The sequence below is a fragment of the Lactuca virosa genome, chromosome 8, assembly GCF_052849685.1.
Source record: "Lactuca virosa cultivar CGN04683 chromosome 8, Lactuca_virosa_CGN04683_v6, whole genome shotgun sequence".
Taxonomy (NCBI): Eukaryota; Viridiplantae; Streptophyta; class Magnoliopsida; order Asterales; family Asteraceae; genus Lactuca; species Lactuca virosa.
Window position 1 is genome coordinate 76,024,207 of NC_136433.1, and position 20,294 is coordinate 76,044,500.

The 20,294-nt window shown below is 35.1% G+C and overlaps 1 protein-coding gene across 1 annotated transcript; it reads left to right on the forward strand.

Moving 5' to 3' along the window:
• Positions 1 to 1,679: 1,679 nt before the first annotated feature.
• Positions 1,680 to 4,810, forward strand: LOC145133878 (cysteine-rich receptor-like protein kinase 43). The gene is made up of 6 exons (XM_079068834.1): positions 1,680 to 1,957; positions 2,089 to 2,219; positions 2,525 to 2,732; positions 3,011 to 3,245; positions 3,878 to 4,028; positions 4,124 to 4,810. Exons 1-6 carry the CDS (start codon positions 1,897 to 1,899, stop codon positions 4,559 to 4,561), a joined length of 1,224 nt encoding a protein of 407 aa, XP_078924960.1. The 5' UTR covers positions 1,680 to 1,896; the 3' UTR covers positions 4,562 to 4,810.
• Positions 4,811 to 20,294: the final 15,484 nt, after the last annotated feature.

The following is a 20,294-nucleotide window of genomic DNA, read 5'->3' on the forward strand; positions in this document are numbered from 1 at the left end:
AATATTCCGGACAAACTTTTTATAAAACTTCCATCGTTTATAAAAATCACTATTTTATAAATAAAATGTGAAACCTTAACAACACTCATAAATATTTCTTTTTTCAAAAATCATAACAAATTATAATGAACTTTGATAATTGATATAAAAAATTTCCATTACGATTTTATAACAATTTCCCATTTTTGTATTAGTAACTATACTTAAAAACTTCAATAAATACTTAAATAGTTTATGGAATTATGTGTGGTATGAATAATGATGCTTTGGCATGCTTCCGGAGATGATATTCAATCTTGAAAAATCTTTAACTAGAATGAAAATATTCATTGTCAATCTTCATGATCACTTATTCGACGAAGACCCTATGAAAGCACGTCCAAATGCAATCCAATCTCGAAGTGAATCTCCCATTTGTCGGGTTATCCAAAATATATTTTACTAAATATCCATACACTACATAAAAAGGTTCGTAAAACAATAAGATTAGAGTTTCATGTTTGTTACCAAAATCTAATATTGATACATATATTTGGTTACTTATAGATTATTGGTTTTTACATTGGGATAATTATTATAGGCTGTCATCATCAAATCCCTTAACAAATTTTAGAACTAACATACTTTGACTATTTTACCTTTTTGTATCATTGAACAAAATTCCCTTACTCATCTATTTTTTAGTATAGTTTACCCATGGAGGTTTGGACTACATTTGTAATATTTTAAGATCGAATGATAAAGGTAAATCTGTCTTAGACCATTACAATAAATATTGTCTTCGTAGAAAAAAATCAGCACATATGATATGTAAGAAACAATGTATTATTGAGAAAGAAAAGTAAAACAATCAAAGGCCTTACACAAATCATCTATGAAGATATTAACTATCAAGACAAGACCTTTGGGCTTAAGTTCAAGAAGTCCTACAATGTGCTCAAGAGTCGAGGCCTGTGAAATGTGAACTATGAAGAGTGCAAACAATGAAACAACCTCTAGGCATAGTGAAGATTCAAACCCCATGCAAATGATATGCAATCTGCATAGAGTAAATTACACGAATGGTCCCTATGGTTTGAGGTAATTTGTACGTTTGGTCCTTAACTTAGTTTTTTAACTCGGAAAGTCCCTACTGTTTGTTTTTGTTGCACACTTGGTCCCTGACTTACCTAAAAAAACTATTTTGCCCTTGATTTTTTAATTTATTTAAATAAACACTCCCCCAACCCTACTTCCACTTCACCTTACCTTAGCTTACCTATCTCACCTTATTTGAATAAATTAAAAAACCAAGAACAAAATAGTCTTTTTAGGTAAGATAGGGACCAAGCGTGCAACAAAAACAAACTGTAGGGACCTTCCGAGTTAAAAAAAATAAGTTAGAGACCAAACGTATAAATTATCCAAACCATAAGGACCATTCATGTAATTTACTCATCTGCATATTATGTCTAACAAGATAGACGTATAGAGATGTGAGTTTACCAAAAATGTACTACTAAACTTAGATTTTTAAATAATCGAACAATTTGGTAGATAAAATTTAGGGATGTTACATGTTCAATCTATAAAGAAAATGCAAATCGAATATTAAAATTATTCTATAAATAGTGTATAATAGTATTAGTTTTCTTAGAAGTTCTTTTTTAGACAAACCACAATATGAAAAACAATGGGCGTAATTAGGCGTGTGAGCATCCAACAGTGGAAATAGTCAAGAAGGTCGAACGTGTTCACTTCGTCAATTCTTGAACTGCTGAACACTCCGAGCTGGCATTTGTGAAAGTCAATGACTAAAATAATGCGAAAGAATGAGCCTTTAAAGATCAAAAAGCTACATAATCTCAAATTATTTTTTCATTTCATTTATTCATTCAATAGTTATTAGTAAACAGTATGATCAAGATCAAGAACTGCTTTCGCGAAATCACCAAACCCTGTCACTCCGATGCCAAAGGTAAAATTCCGTAATACCCATTTGAAACCAGCATCAAGATTTGCATTTTTAGGCGTTTCCTCAAAAGGGTTTTGATTAATTTGTGTTTTCGTCTGCTAATTTTTCTGGGTTTTGTAATTGGTAATGAGAAGGTGTAGAAGAATATCCGGAAAAGGTTGGTGCTCCTCAAGAACAGAAGATTTTCACATTTCAAACCCTAATTTCCGCAACAAACAATTTCGAACATAAGCTTGGTCAAGGGGGGTTTGGCCCTGTTTTCAAGGTTCGATCTTTCACTTAATTATTTATTGAATTCATAATTTGAAGTCTGAAGATAAACACTCGATTTTGAAATTTCTTTCGAACAAAGAACAAAAAAAATCGAAAGCAAGTAACTTGTGTCTCTTCAACTTCAATGATTAAATGAATGATTGAGACTTTGATAATGATCGATCTATAATTATTGTAGTGAATTAGGGGTTCTTACCGATTCAATTTGGTAATTTCAGTCTAACTTCAATGGTTTTGAGATTTTCAAAATGATCAAATCTTTGATTATTGTAATGAATTGGTTGTTTGGATGTATAGGGGAAGTTGGATGATGGAAGGGAGATTGCTGTGAAGAAACTTTCGCAAACCTCAAAACAAGGAAAAAGGGAATTTACAAATGAAGCCAAATTATTAGCAAGAATACAACATAGAAATGTTGTAAGCTTATTGGGATATTGTGCATTTCCTGAAAAGCTTTTGGTGTATGAATACGTAGCTAATGAGAGCCTCGACAAGCTTCTTTTCAGTATGTTCTCTTCTCCTTTATATCATTTACATGTGTCTTAAATAAGAAATTTGTTATCATTTGGTTGAAAATTATCGATAAATTTGCTCTTATTTCGAAAACCAAATTATGGAAATGATTTCTAGAGTATGTTAAGGTAGTGTTTTGGTTCGATGGAATTAGGAAAGAAATCAATGCCATCTTTTGTAACACAATTATGGGCAAATACGTCATTTCCATTAAACTTTACCAAAACGATAAGTATTTATTTTAATGGTATTTTGATTTTATCGTTTTAGAATCTGCAAAGAGAGATGTACTCGATTGGAAGCGAAGATATTCCATAATTAATGGTGTAGCACAAGGATTGCTTTATCTTCATGAAGACTCACATGATCGCATCATTCATAGAGATATAAAGGCTAGCAATATTTTATTAAATGAAAAATGGAGACCAAAAATTGCTGATTTTGGAATGGCAAGATTATACCCTGAAGATAAAACTCATGTTAACACTCGTGTAGCTGGTACCAAGTATGTTTTTCACATTTTTAATTTAATAAAGTTTATGCCTTTTTCGGATTCTTTAATCAAAAACATGTTTTTAAGTTGTACATATATAATAATAAATTTGATTAACGACAAAAATGACCAAAAATGGTGTGGTCCATTTAACAAAGTGACAATTTTTTTTACTCTTTTAGCAAAACAACCATCAATTTTGCATTTTGCAAATTATAAAATTGCTTTTTCAATGTTCTTCTCCACCGTCAAAAACCTTAAAATTTTGAAAAAAATAATCAATATTTTGCGAAATAAGCATGATTGCATTTCGTAAAAAAAAAATATATGTATTTTAAGTTTTCTTGTCGGGCCCATTGCTAAATAGGTGGTTAAAAAGTTAAAAGGGTCAACAAGGGTGAAAAAGATGGTCAACTTATTAACGTAACCACTTTTTTTTTTTTTTTTTTTTGTCATTTTGTTACTTCTTATTATAAAGGGTCACATACTCACATACTAAAAGTAGAAAAACTTTAAATTTTTAGTTATGGTTTAAGTCTAATGCATGCCAAACACAGTATAATCTTATATAATGTAGTCTTTTTATTTTATGTTAACCGAACAAGGTGTAACGTTTTTTTTTTCCTTTTTTTTTGTGTATATAGTGGATATTTGGCACCGGAGTATGTGATGCATGGTAATTTATCAGTAAAGGCGGATGTATATAGTTTTGGTGTAGTGGTTCTAGAGCTCATTAGTGGTCAAAAAAACTCTACATTCAATCTAGATCCCGAATGCCAAAATCTACTTGATTGGGTAAGTATTTATTTATCTTATATTGTTTTAAAAGTTTTCAAAAATCAACTAGGATAAATTCTTGATTTGTGGCTTAAAATTCAAGATTCTTGTAGGCATATAAGCTCTACGAGAAGGGCAAAGGCATGGAAATTATGGATTCAACACTTGCCACGTCAGCAGACCCTGACCAGGTGGCAACATGTACACGCATCGGACTACTATGCACTCAATCTGACCCTAAACTACGGCCCACCATGCGCCATGTGGTGGTGATGTTATCCAAGAAATCGGGTGTTCTTGATGAACCTACAAAACCTGGGTACCATGGGACAATGGATAGAAGACCACAAAGATACTCTGCTTCATCTTCTTCCACCGCCACAAATTCTCGTTCTTCTAAGTCCACCACCACCACCACCACCACCACTGCCGCCACAGGTGCCGCTAGCACTTGGGGGAATGTGGCCTCAACTTCAAATCCTAATCAAACCGATTCAAGATTTGTGAATTCTGTATCGGATCCTTATGGAAAACGACCTATGGAAGGTTAAAGATTGGTTTTAGTGTTGTAGATTAGATTGTTGGAGTTTGTCTTTTTTGTATAGAAGTGATTAAATGTAAATTTTAGGAAGGAGGATGTGATATTGAGAAAAGTTTTGAGCTTCGAATTCAAATCTGTTAGGATTACTTTGATTATGTTTCAATTATTTCAGCAAACTCAACTGTGTCATAGGATGTGTATGTATATGTGTATTATGTAAATGGTCATGTGGTTTACCAAAGATCACAAATTTTTTTTTTTTTTTTTTTACGAACATGGTTCTTGTGGTTTCCAAGACTTGCGTGGATGGTCTTTTTTCCTAACAGTGTTAGTGTGAGGGTAATTTGGTATTTTAATGTAGTAGGGACGGAGTTTGTGACCATAGGTAAACCATAGAGACCATTTATGTAATTTTATCTATATTTTATGTTTGTTAGTTTGTGACTTTTCTACCCTGTTACTTTTGTGTTTAACCCTTATGGTATATATAATTTGATTTTTTTTAATAACTTTTATTCGTTAACATAAAAAATTTTATTTTTTTATATATGTCGGTATAAATTTAACATGGTCAATGTTTTGACGTGAATTTAGAACTTCCGTTCGTGATTTTTTTTTTTTTTTAAAACTTACGTGTTTTTTTATGTTCGTGTCGGTTTAAATTTGAGTTTGTCTACGTTTCGATGTATTTTTTTTTTACGTTTTCTTGTTTCATTTTATGTACGTTTCTTGTGTATGAGTCGGCCACATATAATATTCGTTCGTTAACTTAAATGTCGGACACTCAGTTAGAGTATTTTTGGTAAACGGATATAGTTGCGTGATTTTTTGTTTCTGTTCATTTTCCTTACTCGTTACTTATGTTTCCATCGTAATCTGTCCACAAGTTACCTTCTTGTTCTTTTTCTTATTCTTGATGCTGTCTTTTCTTTCGCTTGGTTGTCTTCGGCATTTTATCGTATCGATTGTATTCCATTTAGGGGTGACAATGGGTTAGGTTGGATCATAAACTGGTTGACCTGTTTAATTAAATGAGTTGAAAATCTCTACCCAATGCAACGAGTTTAAGTAAACGGGTTGAGAATTTTCATAAATGAGTTGAAAATCTCTACCCAACGCAACCTAAACTTTTTAGTAACTGGGTTGAAATCGGGTTGCTCTGTTTATTGTTTTTCCAACCTTACTAAACATGTCAAACCGGGTTGACCTGTTTAAATTTTCATAAAAAAACCCTTAAAGGTAAAATAATCCATCAAATAAAATTACATGCAATTTAAAAAGCTATAATAATTGTTTAAATTTGAAAATTATACAACAATAACTTTATAGGCCCATAACACAAACATAAATAAGTGTTTACAACCATAAAATATTATAAATATTTAATTTTTAAATTCTATGCAACTTAACTATCACTTTTACCAACTCGAATTCTAATAACGGTTACTAACCCATGGTTTTTGATAAATAAAAAATAATCAAAATATAATGATCAACTAAGGTCTCGTTTGATAGTTGTTGATTGAAAAATTACTGACTGGGAAAGGTCTGTCTGAGTAATAAGTTCTGACCGAGTAAGAAACCATGTTGTTTGATTGTACATCTGACTGAATGTGTTGACCGATGCAAAATGACCATTTTACCCCTGATGTTTTATACAATGAAAGATGAAATTGTTTTACACAGAGGATTAAACTTTGACAAAAATAAGCTTTCTAATACAATTTGTGATGCAAAAACATTAAAAATTACCAAGGTAAGTGAACTAATAATCATTGGAATATATAAACTCGGAATTTAAACACAAAATCTAAAATTCACATGAAATATGAACTGTGATGAATTGTAATATTAAAATTGTGCCAATTGTCAAATTCATGTCCACACCCTCAAACTAATATTCACATTTCATTAAAGGCCCAGAAAAAAAAAGATTGTATCTTCTTTGTTAAGAGTTTGACTTTCAGTAATGACTTCACATTTCTTGACTCCCAGCAATTTCAGACTCCAACTTCTCATTTCATCAAAACCCCAATTCAATTCACCTCTCAAATTATCTAATCGGTCTCAATTAAGTATACCACATCCAGATTTTCTTCATCAATTTGCGGGTTCTTCATCTTCTTCATCTCAGAAACAAAACATAAATGTTAAAAAATCAAACAGCAAGCAAGAACATAACATCAAAAATCGGAATTGAATTGGAACATAACAATAAAAATCGGAACTTTAAACAACAACAAAACAGCAAACAACAACATCACATCAAACAACAACATCACAGCAAACAACAACATCACAACAACATAACAGCAACATAACAACAATATTCAGTTATAAAACAAGATTATAACAACATAACAGCAACAGAACAACAATTGTTTCAGCAAATAAGAAGAAAGAACAAAGGAAGTGATTAGAAGGAAGAAAAAGGTAGAAGCTTACCTGATGAGAGAAGATGAAGGACGATTCAATCGGTGGGAGAGGAAGAGATTTCTGCCGACGCTGAAAGAAGAAGAAAGAAAGAACGAAGGAGGCGCTGAAAGAAGAAGAAAGAATGGAGGCGCTGCTGGAAGAGAAGAAAGAATGGGAACGTTAGGTCACAAGGGTAATTTTGGAAACCGCATATGCCTTTCTCACTCAGCAAGTTTTTATCTTCTAACCCACTCAGACGTTTCTTTCCGAGAAAGACACCCGAAATTGAATTATCAAACACCTTCAGCTGACCGAGTCAGCCAAAATTGTCTGACTCGACTCGGTGAGACACTTATCAAACACAGCCTAAATAATAATTCTAAATAACTACAAATTAAAAAATATTAATTTTTTTTAAACTGGTTGGCGGGTGTAAACGGGTTAAGAATTTCAACTTAACCTAACCCATTTAATTAAACGGGTTAGATGAGTTGTCCAATTTAATTAAATGGGTTCAAAATCTCAACCCAACATGTTATTTATTGGTTTGGGTTTGAGTTTGGATTGAGATTGACACCCCTAATTCTATTACCATGACTCATGGAAAACATTTTGTTCTCTCATCGTGGGATTGCATTTTTCATGATGGAGGTGGAACTTCTTGACTTAGTTAAATACATTTTTCTAATCATCGATAGTGTTGTAATCTCTATGACGATTGCTAATGTTATTGTGGCACTAATAGGAAAAGTAGGTGTTTATACAACTATACTATCATCTTCATGCTTTTTTCTTACTCCTAGTTGTGCTTTCAAGTGGTTGACTTTGAGTTTCTATGTCGTAGTTTGTATACTAGTATGTAGGTGTCCTTATTTGTTGTTTTCTTTCTCCTTTGAGTCAATATTGACTAATTCACTTTCCTAATAAGGATTGGGGAGGCTATGATAGTAGTAGAGTCTGATGATCTTGTTAGGCATTGGAAACTGCATTTCTTTTGGGACAATCAAGATTTTTTACACATGAATATGTATAATTATGTCTTTGTGGCAGCTGGCATTAGTAATATTTAGTTGTGAAATAGCGTCGCAACATCTTTTTTCATAGAGGTTAACCAAATCTAGGGTTCATAAGCTTCTAAGCTTCTAAGCAACTATAAGCTCCAATTCAAGAAACCACAAGGAGCGTTGTTGATAAGTTAGTGAATCATTACTAGAATCTAATATAGACAACTGATGTAACAATAAATCATCATACATTTTCGGATTTGGAGAGTATTCCAAACCTTAAATGTGAGATGAAGAGAATAGCAAGAGATGATATCTTCTGGTGATCGTTTGATGTAATAAGACTAATATCAAATTTACTCTTCTTATTTGGGAACTTGGAACATTTGGTTTGGTCGTTTAATGATTGTACCCCATTTAAGAGCAACTCCAACCATCCTCCACGTGGGGGCAAAGTGGGCAGCTGCATATGACCTAACTTTTATTATTAATATTATATATATATATATATATATATATATATATATATATATATATATATATTTATTTATTTAAAAATACAAAACTTATAATAGTGATAGGGGCCCTTTTTCTTTGACTCTGATCCTTCATTTACCATCATTTTTGTTTTTTGGAGACCAAGAATCCTCCAACCAACCTTTAAATTTAACATCATTTTTGTGTTGGCTTCATTTTAACACCAAATATGAAGGCCAAATATAGAGACCTTTAAAAAACACAAATTTAAAGGTTGGTCGGAGTTGAATCACCATTTTGGTGTTAATTCATCACTATTTTTATGTTATGTGGTTGGAGAAACTCTTGGGAGTTAACTGACAAATGCCCTTCGTTCTTATATTTAAAACAAATACGGCCTTCTTTTGTCTTCGACTTCACATTCTAGTTATTACAACTTCCTTTGGAATCCTTTTTGCTTTAGAGAACATACTTAAATATGACAGTTCAAAAGTTTTTTCTCATTGGAACACGCATTGAAAAAGTTTCCCTTTTCTCTACACTTATAGCAAGTGATGTCTTCAATTGTCATTGTCCTTGAATTTTCACCTCCATCTATTTCTTCATTTCTCTTTTTCCTATTTTTCATAATGGTTCTCATTTAATTATAATTTATAATGCACTTAAAAATTATTTTAGAGTAAAACTTTGTTTTTTAAAGACGTTTGTATGTCATTTTTCTTATGCTCTTTTCATTTGGTAATATACTAAGTGTGAGACCCATGTTGATAGCTTATTTTATTTCCTTATTTTTATTAGTTTATTTTAGATTTTTAGATCTTTTTATCATTATTGCATTTTTTTTTTATTTTTTTTTCTTTAGTATGGATCGTACCGGGTGTTTTTTATGTTGCATGAGGAATTTTGCAGGGTTTTGGAGCTTATCGCGATTGTGGATTAGAGTGAAGACGGACTTGTGGGCTCTCGAGGCGCTATTGGGCTTGGCGGATCCACCAAAGAAGATTTGGGCTTAAAAAGATAAAGGCTTGGATGAAGTGGGCTTGTGAAGATGGATCATGGATAATTAATTTTGGGTTTGGAGCATCCACATTTGAAGCTAAAAGATGATTGGTTGATTTGAATCACATGGATATGGAGGGGACCAAAGGAATCTTTGGTAGTGGAAGGGTGGAGTGGTGGAATGAAGGACCAATAGCATTACAGCAACATTTGCGCGGGTGGAATTTTTGTCGCGCGGGTACCCGCGCAACTGCCCAGTTTGGGCATTTTGGTCATTTAGCTCACCATAACCTTTGGGGATCAGATCTAGCAGCCATAACTTCGATTTGACACCGTTGGAGACCTAGAGGAGGCGATTTTTGAAGCTCAAGACTCATTTCTCTTCATCTTTCCAAGATTTTTGGTAGTTTCTTTATGCAATTAGACTTTTGTGATTGTTGTTCTATTGCCATGAGTGGCTAAACTCTTTATATTGGTTAACTTTGGTTAAAACCTTTGAATGTTTGTGGGTTTTTGAAGGATTCATGCTAGATTATCAATTATCTTATGTTTATGGTTCTAGATCATATTTCTTATGCTTGTTTAATGCTTTGATCATGAGCTTCGCACTTGAATGAGCTATTGTTAGTTTATTTCTTTGGTTTTGCATTGAATCATTGAATTAACTTAGAACAAGGGCTTTATGATGGTAAAAATCATCTCTAGTTTATGAATCATAGCTCCTTTATGGATGTGTAAGCATTGACATCCTCTAGGAATTGGGGATTCCTTCTTTCTTAAGGCTAATTAACTTCTTGGGTTCAATTGCTTCAATTAAACCCTTGATCTTGATTAAGAAGGTGTGTTGTGGGCTTCCCCAACCTCCATACTATCTAAGAGGAATCTTGGCATATCATGCTTCATGATTGCTATAACCAATTTGGGATGAATGATAAGTTTCATGTTGAATCCTAATGATAAACACACAAATGTTCATTGTGTTGAATTGTCTTGGTTAACCAATTGTTCCCAATATTTGAGCATCTCACTATCTTCCTTAATTGCAAGTTTTTAGTTATTCAAGTCTTTTAGTTTTCAAGCAATCATAACACCCCCCCCCCCCCTTTTTAGTTTAATTGTAGTTAGTTAGTTTATTTACAATAGTTCTTTTAGATTGCATTGGTGATTGAATACAACCATTTCCCCGATGATCGATACCCCTTTTTACCATTATATTACGTTTTATTTGCAAACAAAGGGTGTAATTTGCTTGGTGGACTTGACATCCCATCAAGTTTTGGCGCCGTTGCCGGGGAAATTGGTTATTGTTATTTGATTGTTTATGCCTAGGTCTACAAGAACCGGTGAACTACTCTACAATCCGGAAATTGAAAAAGAAGCAAAAAGGTTGAAAAAGTTAGCCAAACAAGCAAAGCAACAACAACTAGTTCAAGCTTCTTCCTCTTCTCCACTAATCAACATAGAAGACCAAGTTCACACTTCAAGTGATACCGACACCGAGTCGAGTTCTCCAATTGTTGGTCATTCCTTTGAAGACATTCCGTTTGAAAACTACATAGCCATGAATCACACTCCACCTTACAATCCCAACCGAAACCCAAACAATCAAGATGCCAATACCCCACCCCAACAACCAAGACAACAATAACAGAACCTCTCATTGATATGCCACCTTGGAATCAAGCCCCTCCTCAAAACCAACCCAATTATCAACAACCACAAAACCAACAATTCCACCAAAACAACCAACCTCAAACCAATGCTTTTCAAGTACAACAACAAGTACATTACCTAAATCAACCCAATTACCAACACCCTCCAATGTACCAAAACCCGATGTACCCACCACAAACAACCTTCCTACAACCAATCTACAATCCCCAACAATACCCATACCCACCTTACCAACAACCACCCAATTACTTGCAACAATATCCCAATAACCCCAATCCACCCAATCCCCCTCAAGAGTTGACACTTCGGCAAATGATGGAGACGGATGTTACTCATACACCTCTTGGTATTGTTTATCCCGCAAACCGTCGAGGGATTGAATTGAAGTCAAGTTTCATACATCAACTCACCAAGTTCCATGGTTTGGATAGAGAAGATCCTCAAAGGCATTTGAAGTCCTTTCATATGATATGTGTTAGCATGTTGCCCAAAAATGTGACATTGGATGATTTCAAGCTAACCGCCTTCCCGCTCACCTTGGAAGATAAAGCTAGAGAGTGGTTATTCAACTTACCACCGGGATCTATTCACACATGGGAAGAGTTACTCAAAGCCTTCAATAGCAAGTTCTATCCCACCTCCCGAATTTCAAGCCAAAGAAGTGACATTTTGGGGATTCGTCAAGGGGAGAATGAGACTTTTCATGATTTTTGGGAGCGATTCAACAACTTATGTACAAGTTGTCCTCAACACAATATACCCGAACAACTACTTCTTCAACAATTTTATGAGGGTATGAATGAAAAGGATCGAAGGATGATTGATGCTTCAAGTGGTGGTGACATCTTCAACAAGACACCTCAAGAGATAAGATCACTTTTTGGAACCATTTCTCAAAATCAAAGGAACTTTGGGACTCGAAATGAAATGAAGAGAAATTCTCCACAAGTGGTTGGTGAAGTTAGCAACACTCAACACTTGGAATCAAAGCTCTTAGATTTGACTAATGTATTAAGTCAAATGGTGGTGGGAAGTGGTCAACAATTGATGGTATGCGGTATTTGTGCAATGACGGGGCATTATACGGATAAGTGTCCCACACTTGGAAGTGAACCGGAGGATGTGAATGCAATGGGCGGATATCAAGGTCAACCAAGACCCATGGGATTTCAAAACAATTTCAACCCAAATTGGAGAAATGACCCAAACAACCCATAACCACCAAAGCAAAATCCACCAAGCATTTTGATGAGACCCCAACATCCGCAATATCCATCCCAAAAATCTCCATATCCACAAACTTCTTATAACCCTCCAAATTACCAACAACCTCCACAACAAGGCCAATCAAGTGGTAACCATCAAATGAGCCTTCAAGAACTCGTCACTTCTCTTGTTCAAAGCCAAACCCAATTTCAACAGGAGACCAAGAACACTTTCTCCAACATTCAAGCACAAATTGGAGACTTGGCCATCGCTCTCAACAAGATGGAACAAAGGGTTAAACTTCCATCTCAAACCGAGAAGAACCCCAATGTGAGTGCAATAACCTTAAGAAGTGGGAAAACCCTTGGAGAAAGCAACCCCAAAAGAGTTTCAAGAGAAGAAGAAGATGAGGTTATTGTTGTTGAGCCTTCAAAGGTTGTAGTTCCTCCAAAGGAACTGGTTGTTCCAAACATTGAGCAAACCGAATATTCCAACAAGCCTATCAAGCCATTGGTCATACCACCACCTTTCCCTTCCCGGTTAGCCTTTTCCAAGAAGATAGAGGAAGAAAATGAATTATTTGAAATTTTCCGCAAGGTCCAAATCAACATTCCACTATTGAATGCTATTAAGCAAATTCCAAGTTATGCAAAATTTCTCAAGGATTTGTGCACCAAGAAGAGGAAATTCAAGGCAAATGAAAATATTCAAGTCAATGCAAACGTATCTACAGTTATCCAAAAGAAGCTACCTCCCAAATGCAAGGATCCGGGAATATTTGTTATCCCTTGTACAATTGGTGATTTACATGTCGAAAGTGCCATGTTAGATCTTGGAGCCTCGATTAATGTGATGCCATATTCGGTTTTTAAATCTCTCAATGTTGGACCTTTAGAAGAAACCGGAGTAATCATTCAATTAGCGGACAAGTCAAGTGTGTCTCCAAGAGGAGTGTTGGAGGATGTGTTAGTACAAGTTAATCACCTTGTTTTCCCCGCGGATTTTTATGTCATTGATCTTGAAGAGAAGACTCCTTCCACATCATCTATGATCCTCCTTGGAAGACCTTTCATGAATACCGCTCACACGATCATTGATGTCCATAAAGGGAAAATTACTATGGAGTTTGATGGAGAGATCATTCACTTCAACATCTTTGAGTCAATGAGGTACCCTAGCAACATTTCTCCATTGTACCGGGTTGATGTGATTGAGCCAATAAACGGGATAAGCCCTAATGTATGCACACACAAGATTCTTATGGAAGATTATTGCAAGCCTAGGAGAGAGGCTCAAAGAAGATTGAATCCTCCAATGATGGAAGTGGTCAAGAAGAATATAATTAAAAGGTTTAAAAGGTGCAAAGAGAAGACAAAAGCGTTTCATGACAAGCACATAACCCAAAAGCACTTTGTTTCGGGTCAAAAAGTTCTTCTTTATCATTCGCGTTTAAAGTTATTCCCGGGAAAATTGCGATCTCGATGGCACAGACCTTTCATTGTTTTAAAAGTGTTTGATCATGGTGCGGTTGAAATCAAGAGTTTGGAAACGAATCAAATCTTCAAAGTGAATGGAAAATGTTTGAAACCATTTTATGAAAGCTTTGACACGGGAGAATTCGACAACGTAACATTGGAAATCCCGATTTATGAAGATTGACGGAAGCGGGACTATGTCTTGGCAAAGACGTTAAATAAATGCATTGTAAATAAATAATCTTGCTTGAAGTTTTGGTGTTTCTAAGCTTGAAGTTGGTTAAAAATAAGCATCTTGAGGTTTAGCAATGATCTTGGTGAAGTTTGAAAAAAAATGTCAAAATCTGCAACTTGCGCGGGTGCCCGTGCAGCCGTTGCGCGACCGACCCCCAGCCGCGCAGATTCCGAGTACTAAATTACCCCCACATGGGATGCCATCTGATTGCTGGGCGCGGCCGGTTCCTCACCCGCGTAAATGTTTGCGCGACTGGCTGCCACCCTCGCAACCTACTTGCGCGGCTGCCTTCCACCCTCGCAGATTTTTGCGCGGCCAAGACCAAATCCTTCCCCTTCTTTGCGAGACCAATGCTGCTAATTCTTTATTTGCGCGACCCAGCCATCGCCTGCGCAAAGTTTGCGAGGGTACCCGCGCAAATTTGCAACTTCATAAGAAAATTTTGAGTCATTTCATATGCTTCCTTTGCGCGACCAAGCTTTCATCCATGTGTATTTAGGCATCCAAGAACTCCATCCACACATCATTGTACGACCCATGTGTTGCTTCCATACCGTCCTCGCGGGCCTCCTCCATCTTGATCCCGGTATGATCCTTCTTTACTCTCATCCTAAGCATTGAGGACAATGCTTAATTTTAAGCTTGGGGTGAGGTATTCTTATATTTTATTTTTATTGCATTTAGGTTGTATATAGTTGCATTTAGAGTAACTCATTTAGGTCATTCATAAAAATTGCATAAAAATTCAAAAATATTGCATATTTTGTTTCTTTCTTTTCTAATTTTCATGCTTTTTAGATGCATCCTAGTTTAAGTTCATGCATTTTTGTTCTCTCTTGTCTTCTCATCCCTACAGGTACCATAGCGCCGAGTCATAAGTATTGAATCATAGATTGGTCTCGGGTCTTGATATGGAATTCCTTGTGTTTGATAAGTGGGATACGTTTTGAGCCTCACAGACCATTTTAAGACCGCTTGTGTGGGGTTCAGATGCAGGTAGCTTGATTGGGTCTAGGTGCGGAGGGATGTGGTTGGTCAAGCCAATGTGTGTGAGCAAAGATTAGCCCGGTAAGGTATTTTGAAGACATTGAAGATATTGAAGACTCGCATCTTGGTCTTGGGGGGAGTACCCCTTAGTACTCCCGAGTCTCGTCCGAGCCTTACTTAGTTAGATTCTCACCACCTTTTTAAGATAGGTTATTTTTTTAGGAGTCTAGAGTAGATAGTTAGATAGATTTTGTTTATCACACCTTGCATTAAGGTGCTTGATGAACTTTGAAGTGGGTCCCCCAATTCACATCTTTTGGGACCAAGTCTTTTCGGTAACACCCATTTTTAGTCATTTCCCACCCTTTTTAGTTGACCTTGGCACATTGTCAATGATCATTAGGTGCTCATGTTAGCCTCCATCCTATGTTACACGGTGAAATTCCTTAGACCTTCCAAGAAGAAAACACAGAAAAATGAAGAAATTGGAAAAGTGAAGACAAAAAGAAACAATGAAAAAGATTCAAGAAAAGCAACAAAAACAAAGAAGAAAAATGAAGAAAAAGAGCAACACAAAAAGAAGAACAAGAATCCAAGTTCAAGATTCATGCAAAAAAAAACGAGAAAGCTGAATATCAGGCAGCAAAGAAGACTGAAGACCAAATAAAAGAAGTTCAAGATTGAAGATTTAGGTTGTTAGGTTTAGATTTAGGTTAAGTAGAATTTTTATTATTTTATTTTATTTTTGATTTTTGGTGAGAAAAGGCCCCGACGATGAGACGGTAAACTGTAAAGGACAGTACAAGGGAGAAACTTCTGAAACCGGATGTTTGCCCGGAGGCCGCGCTGCAAAGCCCTATTTCGTACTATACACTTTATCCTGACAAATGTAGGAATCATAGTGTGTGAAGAGGCGCCTTTCCTTCGTGCATTATGGTCTACATTGGTGATTTAAAGTTCCCCCACTGGGCTCATCTCTGTTTCCTTTGTCTTGCACACCGCGACTACATCCAGCCGTGATCTATTCGCCCATCAAGTGGTTGAGAATGTGGTTTATGGCTCTAAAGCGGGGAACATTTTTGAGGATGCTTAGGGTCCATGAAGGACTAATTCTGACCATGTTGACTGATGTTGACCAAGTTCTATGGTACCTTTCTTTTTCCTTTTTAGTTTAGCTCATCCCGAGCTCATTTTAGTCTTGTTCTAACTTGAGGACAAGTTAGGTTTAAGCTTGGGGTGATTTGATAGCTTATTTTATTTCCTTATTTTTATTAGTTTATTTTAGATTTTTAGATCTTTTTATCATTATTGCATTGTATTTTATATATTTTTCTTTAGTATGGATCGTACCGGTGTTTTTTATGTTGCAAGAGGAATTTTGCAGGGTTTTGGAGCTTATCGCGATTATGGATTAGAGTGAAGACGGACTTGTGGGCTCATGAGGCACTATTGGGCTTGGCGAATCCACCAAAGAAGATTTGGGCTTAAAAAGATAAAGGCTTGGATGAAGTGGGCTTGTGAAGATGGATCATGGATAATTAATTTTGGGTTTGGAGCATCCACATTTGAAGCTAAAAGATGATTGGTTGATTTGAATCACATGGATATGGAGGGGACCAAAGGAATCTTTGGTAGTGGAAGGGTGGAGTGGTGGAATGAAGGACCAATAGCATTACAACAACATTTGCGCGGGTGAAATTTTCGTCGCGCGGGTACCCGCGCAACTGCCCAGTTTGGGCATTTTGGTCATTTAGCTCACCATAACCTTGGGGGATCAGATCTAGCAGCCATAACTTCGATTTGACACCATTGGAGACCTAGAGGAGGCGATTTTTGAAGCTCAAGACTCATTTCTCTTCATCTTTCCAAGATTTTTGGTAGTTTCTTTATGCAATTAGACTTTTGTGATTGTTGTTCTATTGCCATGAGTGGCTAAACTCTTTATATTGGTTAACTTTGGTTAAAACCTTTGAATGTTTGTGGGTTTTTGAAGGATTCATGCTAGATTATCAATTATCTTATGTTTATGGTTCTAGATCATATTTCTTATGCTTGTTTAATGCTTTGATCATGAGCTTCGCACTTGAATGAGCTATTGTTAGTTTATTTCTTTGGTTTTGCATTGAATCATTGAATTAACTTAGAACAAGGGCTTTATGATGGTAAAAATCATCTCTAGTTTATGAATCATAGCTCCTTTATGGATGTGTAAGCATTGACATCCTCTAGGAATTGGGGATTCCTTCTTTCTTAAGGCTAATTAACTTCTTGGGTTCAATTGCTTCAATTAAACCCTTGATCTTGATTAAGAAGGTGTGTTGTGGGCTTCCCCAACCTCCATACTATCTAAGAGGAATCTTGGCATATCATGCTTCATGATTGTTATAACCAATTTGGGATGAATGATAAGCTTCATGTTGAATCCTAATGATAAACACACAAATGTTCATTGTGTTGAATTGCCTTGGTTAACCAATTGTTCCCAACATTTGAGCATCTCACTATCTTGCTTAATTGCAAGTTTTTAGTTATTCAAGTCTTTTCGTTTTCAAGCAATCATAACACCCCCCCCCCCCCCTTTTTAGTTTAATTGTAGTTAGTTAGTTTATTTACAATAGTTCTTTTAGATTGCATTGGTGATTGAATACAACCATTTCCCCGAGGATCGATACCCCTTTTTACCATTATATTACGTTTTATTTGCAAACAAAGGGTGTAATTTGCTTGGTGGACTTGACATCTCATCACATGTATTACATGGGTTTATTTAAAAACAATTAAATATAAAATTTTAACAATTTGAAAAGTTTGAATTTATAAGAAAAATGAGAAATTTTTTGAATTATTAAAATTAATGAGACTTTAATTTATTGAATACATTACATATATAAACCTTTCTAATAAATACCTTACATATATATTACTTTACATATTAAATGTGAAATTTTAATTTAATAAAATGAAAAATACAATAAAATGACAAGTGGAAAATAGAAAATTTAAAAATTTTAGAAAATGTCATGTGTTCAAATGAAGGAGAAGAGGACATGTGGCAAAAAAACTTTTATTTATTAGAGTAGATTGTTATTCTTGTATTGCTTCAAGTTCTCGTTGTGCCATAATGCAAGAAATAACAACATGATTTTTATTTGTTATTCTTGTATTGTTATTATAGCATACTACTTTTATGTCTTTTGTTAAAATAATTTATTTTGAAAATTTTATCCAGCTGTCTCAATATCATCCAAATATATAGCATATTTTTCTCTTATAAATGGGTTAATTTTTCAAATTACAATGTCAAAAACATAATAGTAAAAAAAATTCATCATATTTTATTTGTGTTTATATCACTTACAATTATCAAAATAGTTATGCAGTAAATTAAAATTGTCAAGCTATTAGCATTTTTCCCCTCCAACTTGTGACATTAATAGAAATGATTTTTCTTTCGGTAGTTTGAAAACATAAATTACATAAAAGTTTTTTTTATGTATTTTTAAAATTTTCCCTTTTCCCTTTTAGTTCGTTAAAATCATGAGAACACAAACCTTTTAAATTTATAATATTTGGCTGAATCAGTTGGGGTTAATCAACAATCTTTTATGTTTTCTATTTAATAATACATTAAATATGATAATAAAATTTCTTTAATTCCATTTGATGAAATATTACTAACATTAACTGTTGTTATATATAATTCTAGTTTCATTGTAGGACATTGTCAAACGGTATACAAAGCACGAAACGATCCGTGGTATACATGGCCACGAATCACGATCGTGCACACCGTCCTGATGTGTCATCGTGCTTGTGGCTATTCGTGATGGCTACGACGGAGACGGACGACCAATTGAATTTCGAGGCTTGGATTCAACGGTCATTTTTTGTAGTTTTTTTTTTCAAACTCAATACCTATATAAACACAATAAAACCCTCACTTTTCATCAAATTTTACACTCTTATTCTCTAAACCAAAAAACACATAGATTTCTTTAAAGATTTTGACTCAGATGATGACGGAGAATTCATCTCGACCTTCTTCAACATTGTGCAACACTTTCACGATGAAGAAAGTTCGAATGTTGCGCGTTCGAGAGTGGTCGTCAATCGTGATCGCCAAGCCGCACATGACTTATTGGTACGTGATTACTTTGTCGATAATTGTCTTTACAATGAGGACTCGTTCGTGTTGGAAAATTTAGTATAAATATTTAGATTTTTACTAACTTTGGACATATATAAATATATACATATGTTGTATATATAACTAACTCTAAGTGGGTTTGTGTGGTCTCCTCCACGAGGACTTCGAAACGATATATTATATGTCCAAAATGGAGTATATGTGAATGAGATATCGATACTCAAAGAAGGGTATTTGAGAATAAGTTTAGCAAAAAGGGATGAATGTGGGAATGAATCCCACATTGGTAGAAAGACCAAACTCAACAAAGTTTATAAGCTTGAATGCATGAAAGGCTTACAAGCTTGTGTATATGGTTTTACTACAATTCCTACCCGCGCGCAGGGGGGGGTGCAAATCTTGGATTTCGTAGAACAAAAACACCAAACGTGTGCATGAGCGCGACCTACGGACACGAATGCAGCTCCGAAAACTCGGGCACTTACCATTTCATTCAACACACAAATGAAAATACTCTTCTTTCTCCTCCTTCTCTGTAGTAGTACACCACTGTTAAGGTTGTTGTACCCTGGGAACAGACGACGAATCTTTTTAAGGGATCCACGTTTTGCTACTAACCTTTTCTTTACAGGAAACTTTCAAGAGGAAAACGAAGTCCTTACACTAACAGTTCGAACGTCATTTCCGTCTAAATAAGGCTATATTTTTACGTATTAGTAATGCTTTAGAGGTCCGTTATGATTTTTTCAAACAAAAACCCGATGCTAGAGGAAGAATAAGTTTTTCTAGTATACAAAAATGTGCGGCTGCGCTTAGATTTTTGGGATACGGTATAACATTTAACGCATCCGACGAGTACTTAAAGGTATCCGAGAGGACCGCTATTGATTGTGTAGATCGGTTTTGTGCATGTGTGTATGAGGTTTTTCACAAAGAATTTTTGTGTAAACCTACTCCACGTGATATTGAGAGATTATATTTGGCTGATGAAGAGAGGCCTGGATTTCCGGGTAAGCTTGGTAGTCTAGATTGTACGGATGTGGCTTGGGAAAAATGTCCAAATGCGTGGCGCGGTCAATTTACGTGAGGTGATATAGGTGAGCCAACTATAATACTAGAAGTTG

Coding starts and splice junctions, on each gene's coding strand:
- LOC145133878 (XM_079068834.1), top strand. CDS start 1,897: ATGATCAAGATCAAGAACTGCTTTCGCGAAATCACCAAACCCTGTCAC. Junction 1,958..2,088: donor CTGTCACTCCGATGCCAAAG/GTAAAATTCCGT, acceptor GGTAATGAGAAG/GTGTAGAAGAATATCCGGAA. Junction 2,733..3,010: donor CCTCGACAAGCTTCTTTTCA/GTATGTTCTCTT, acceptor TTATCGTTTTAG/AATCTGCAAAGAGAGATGTA.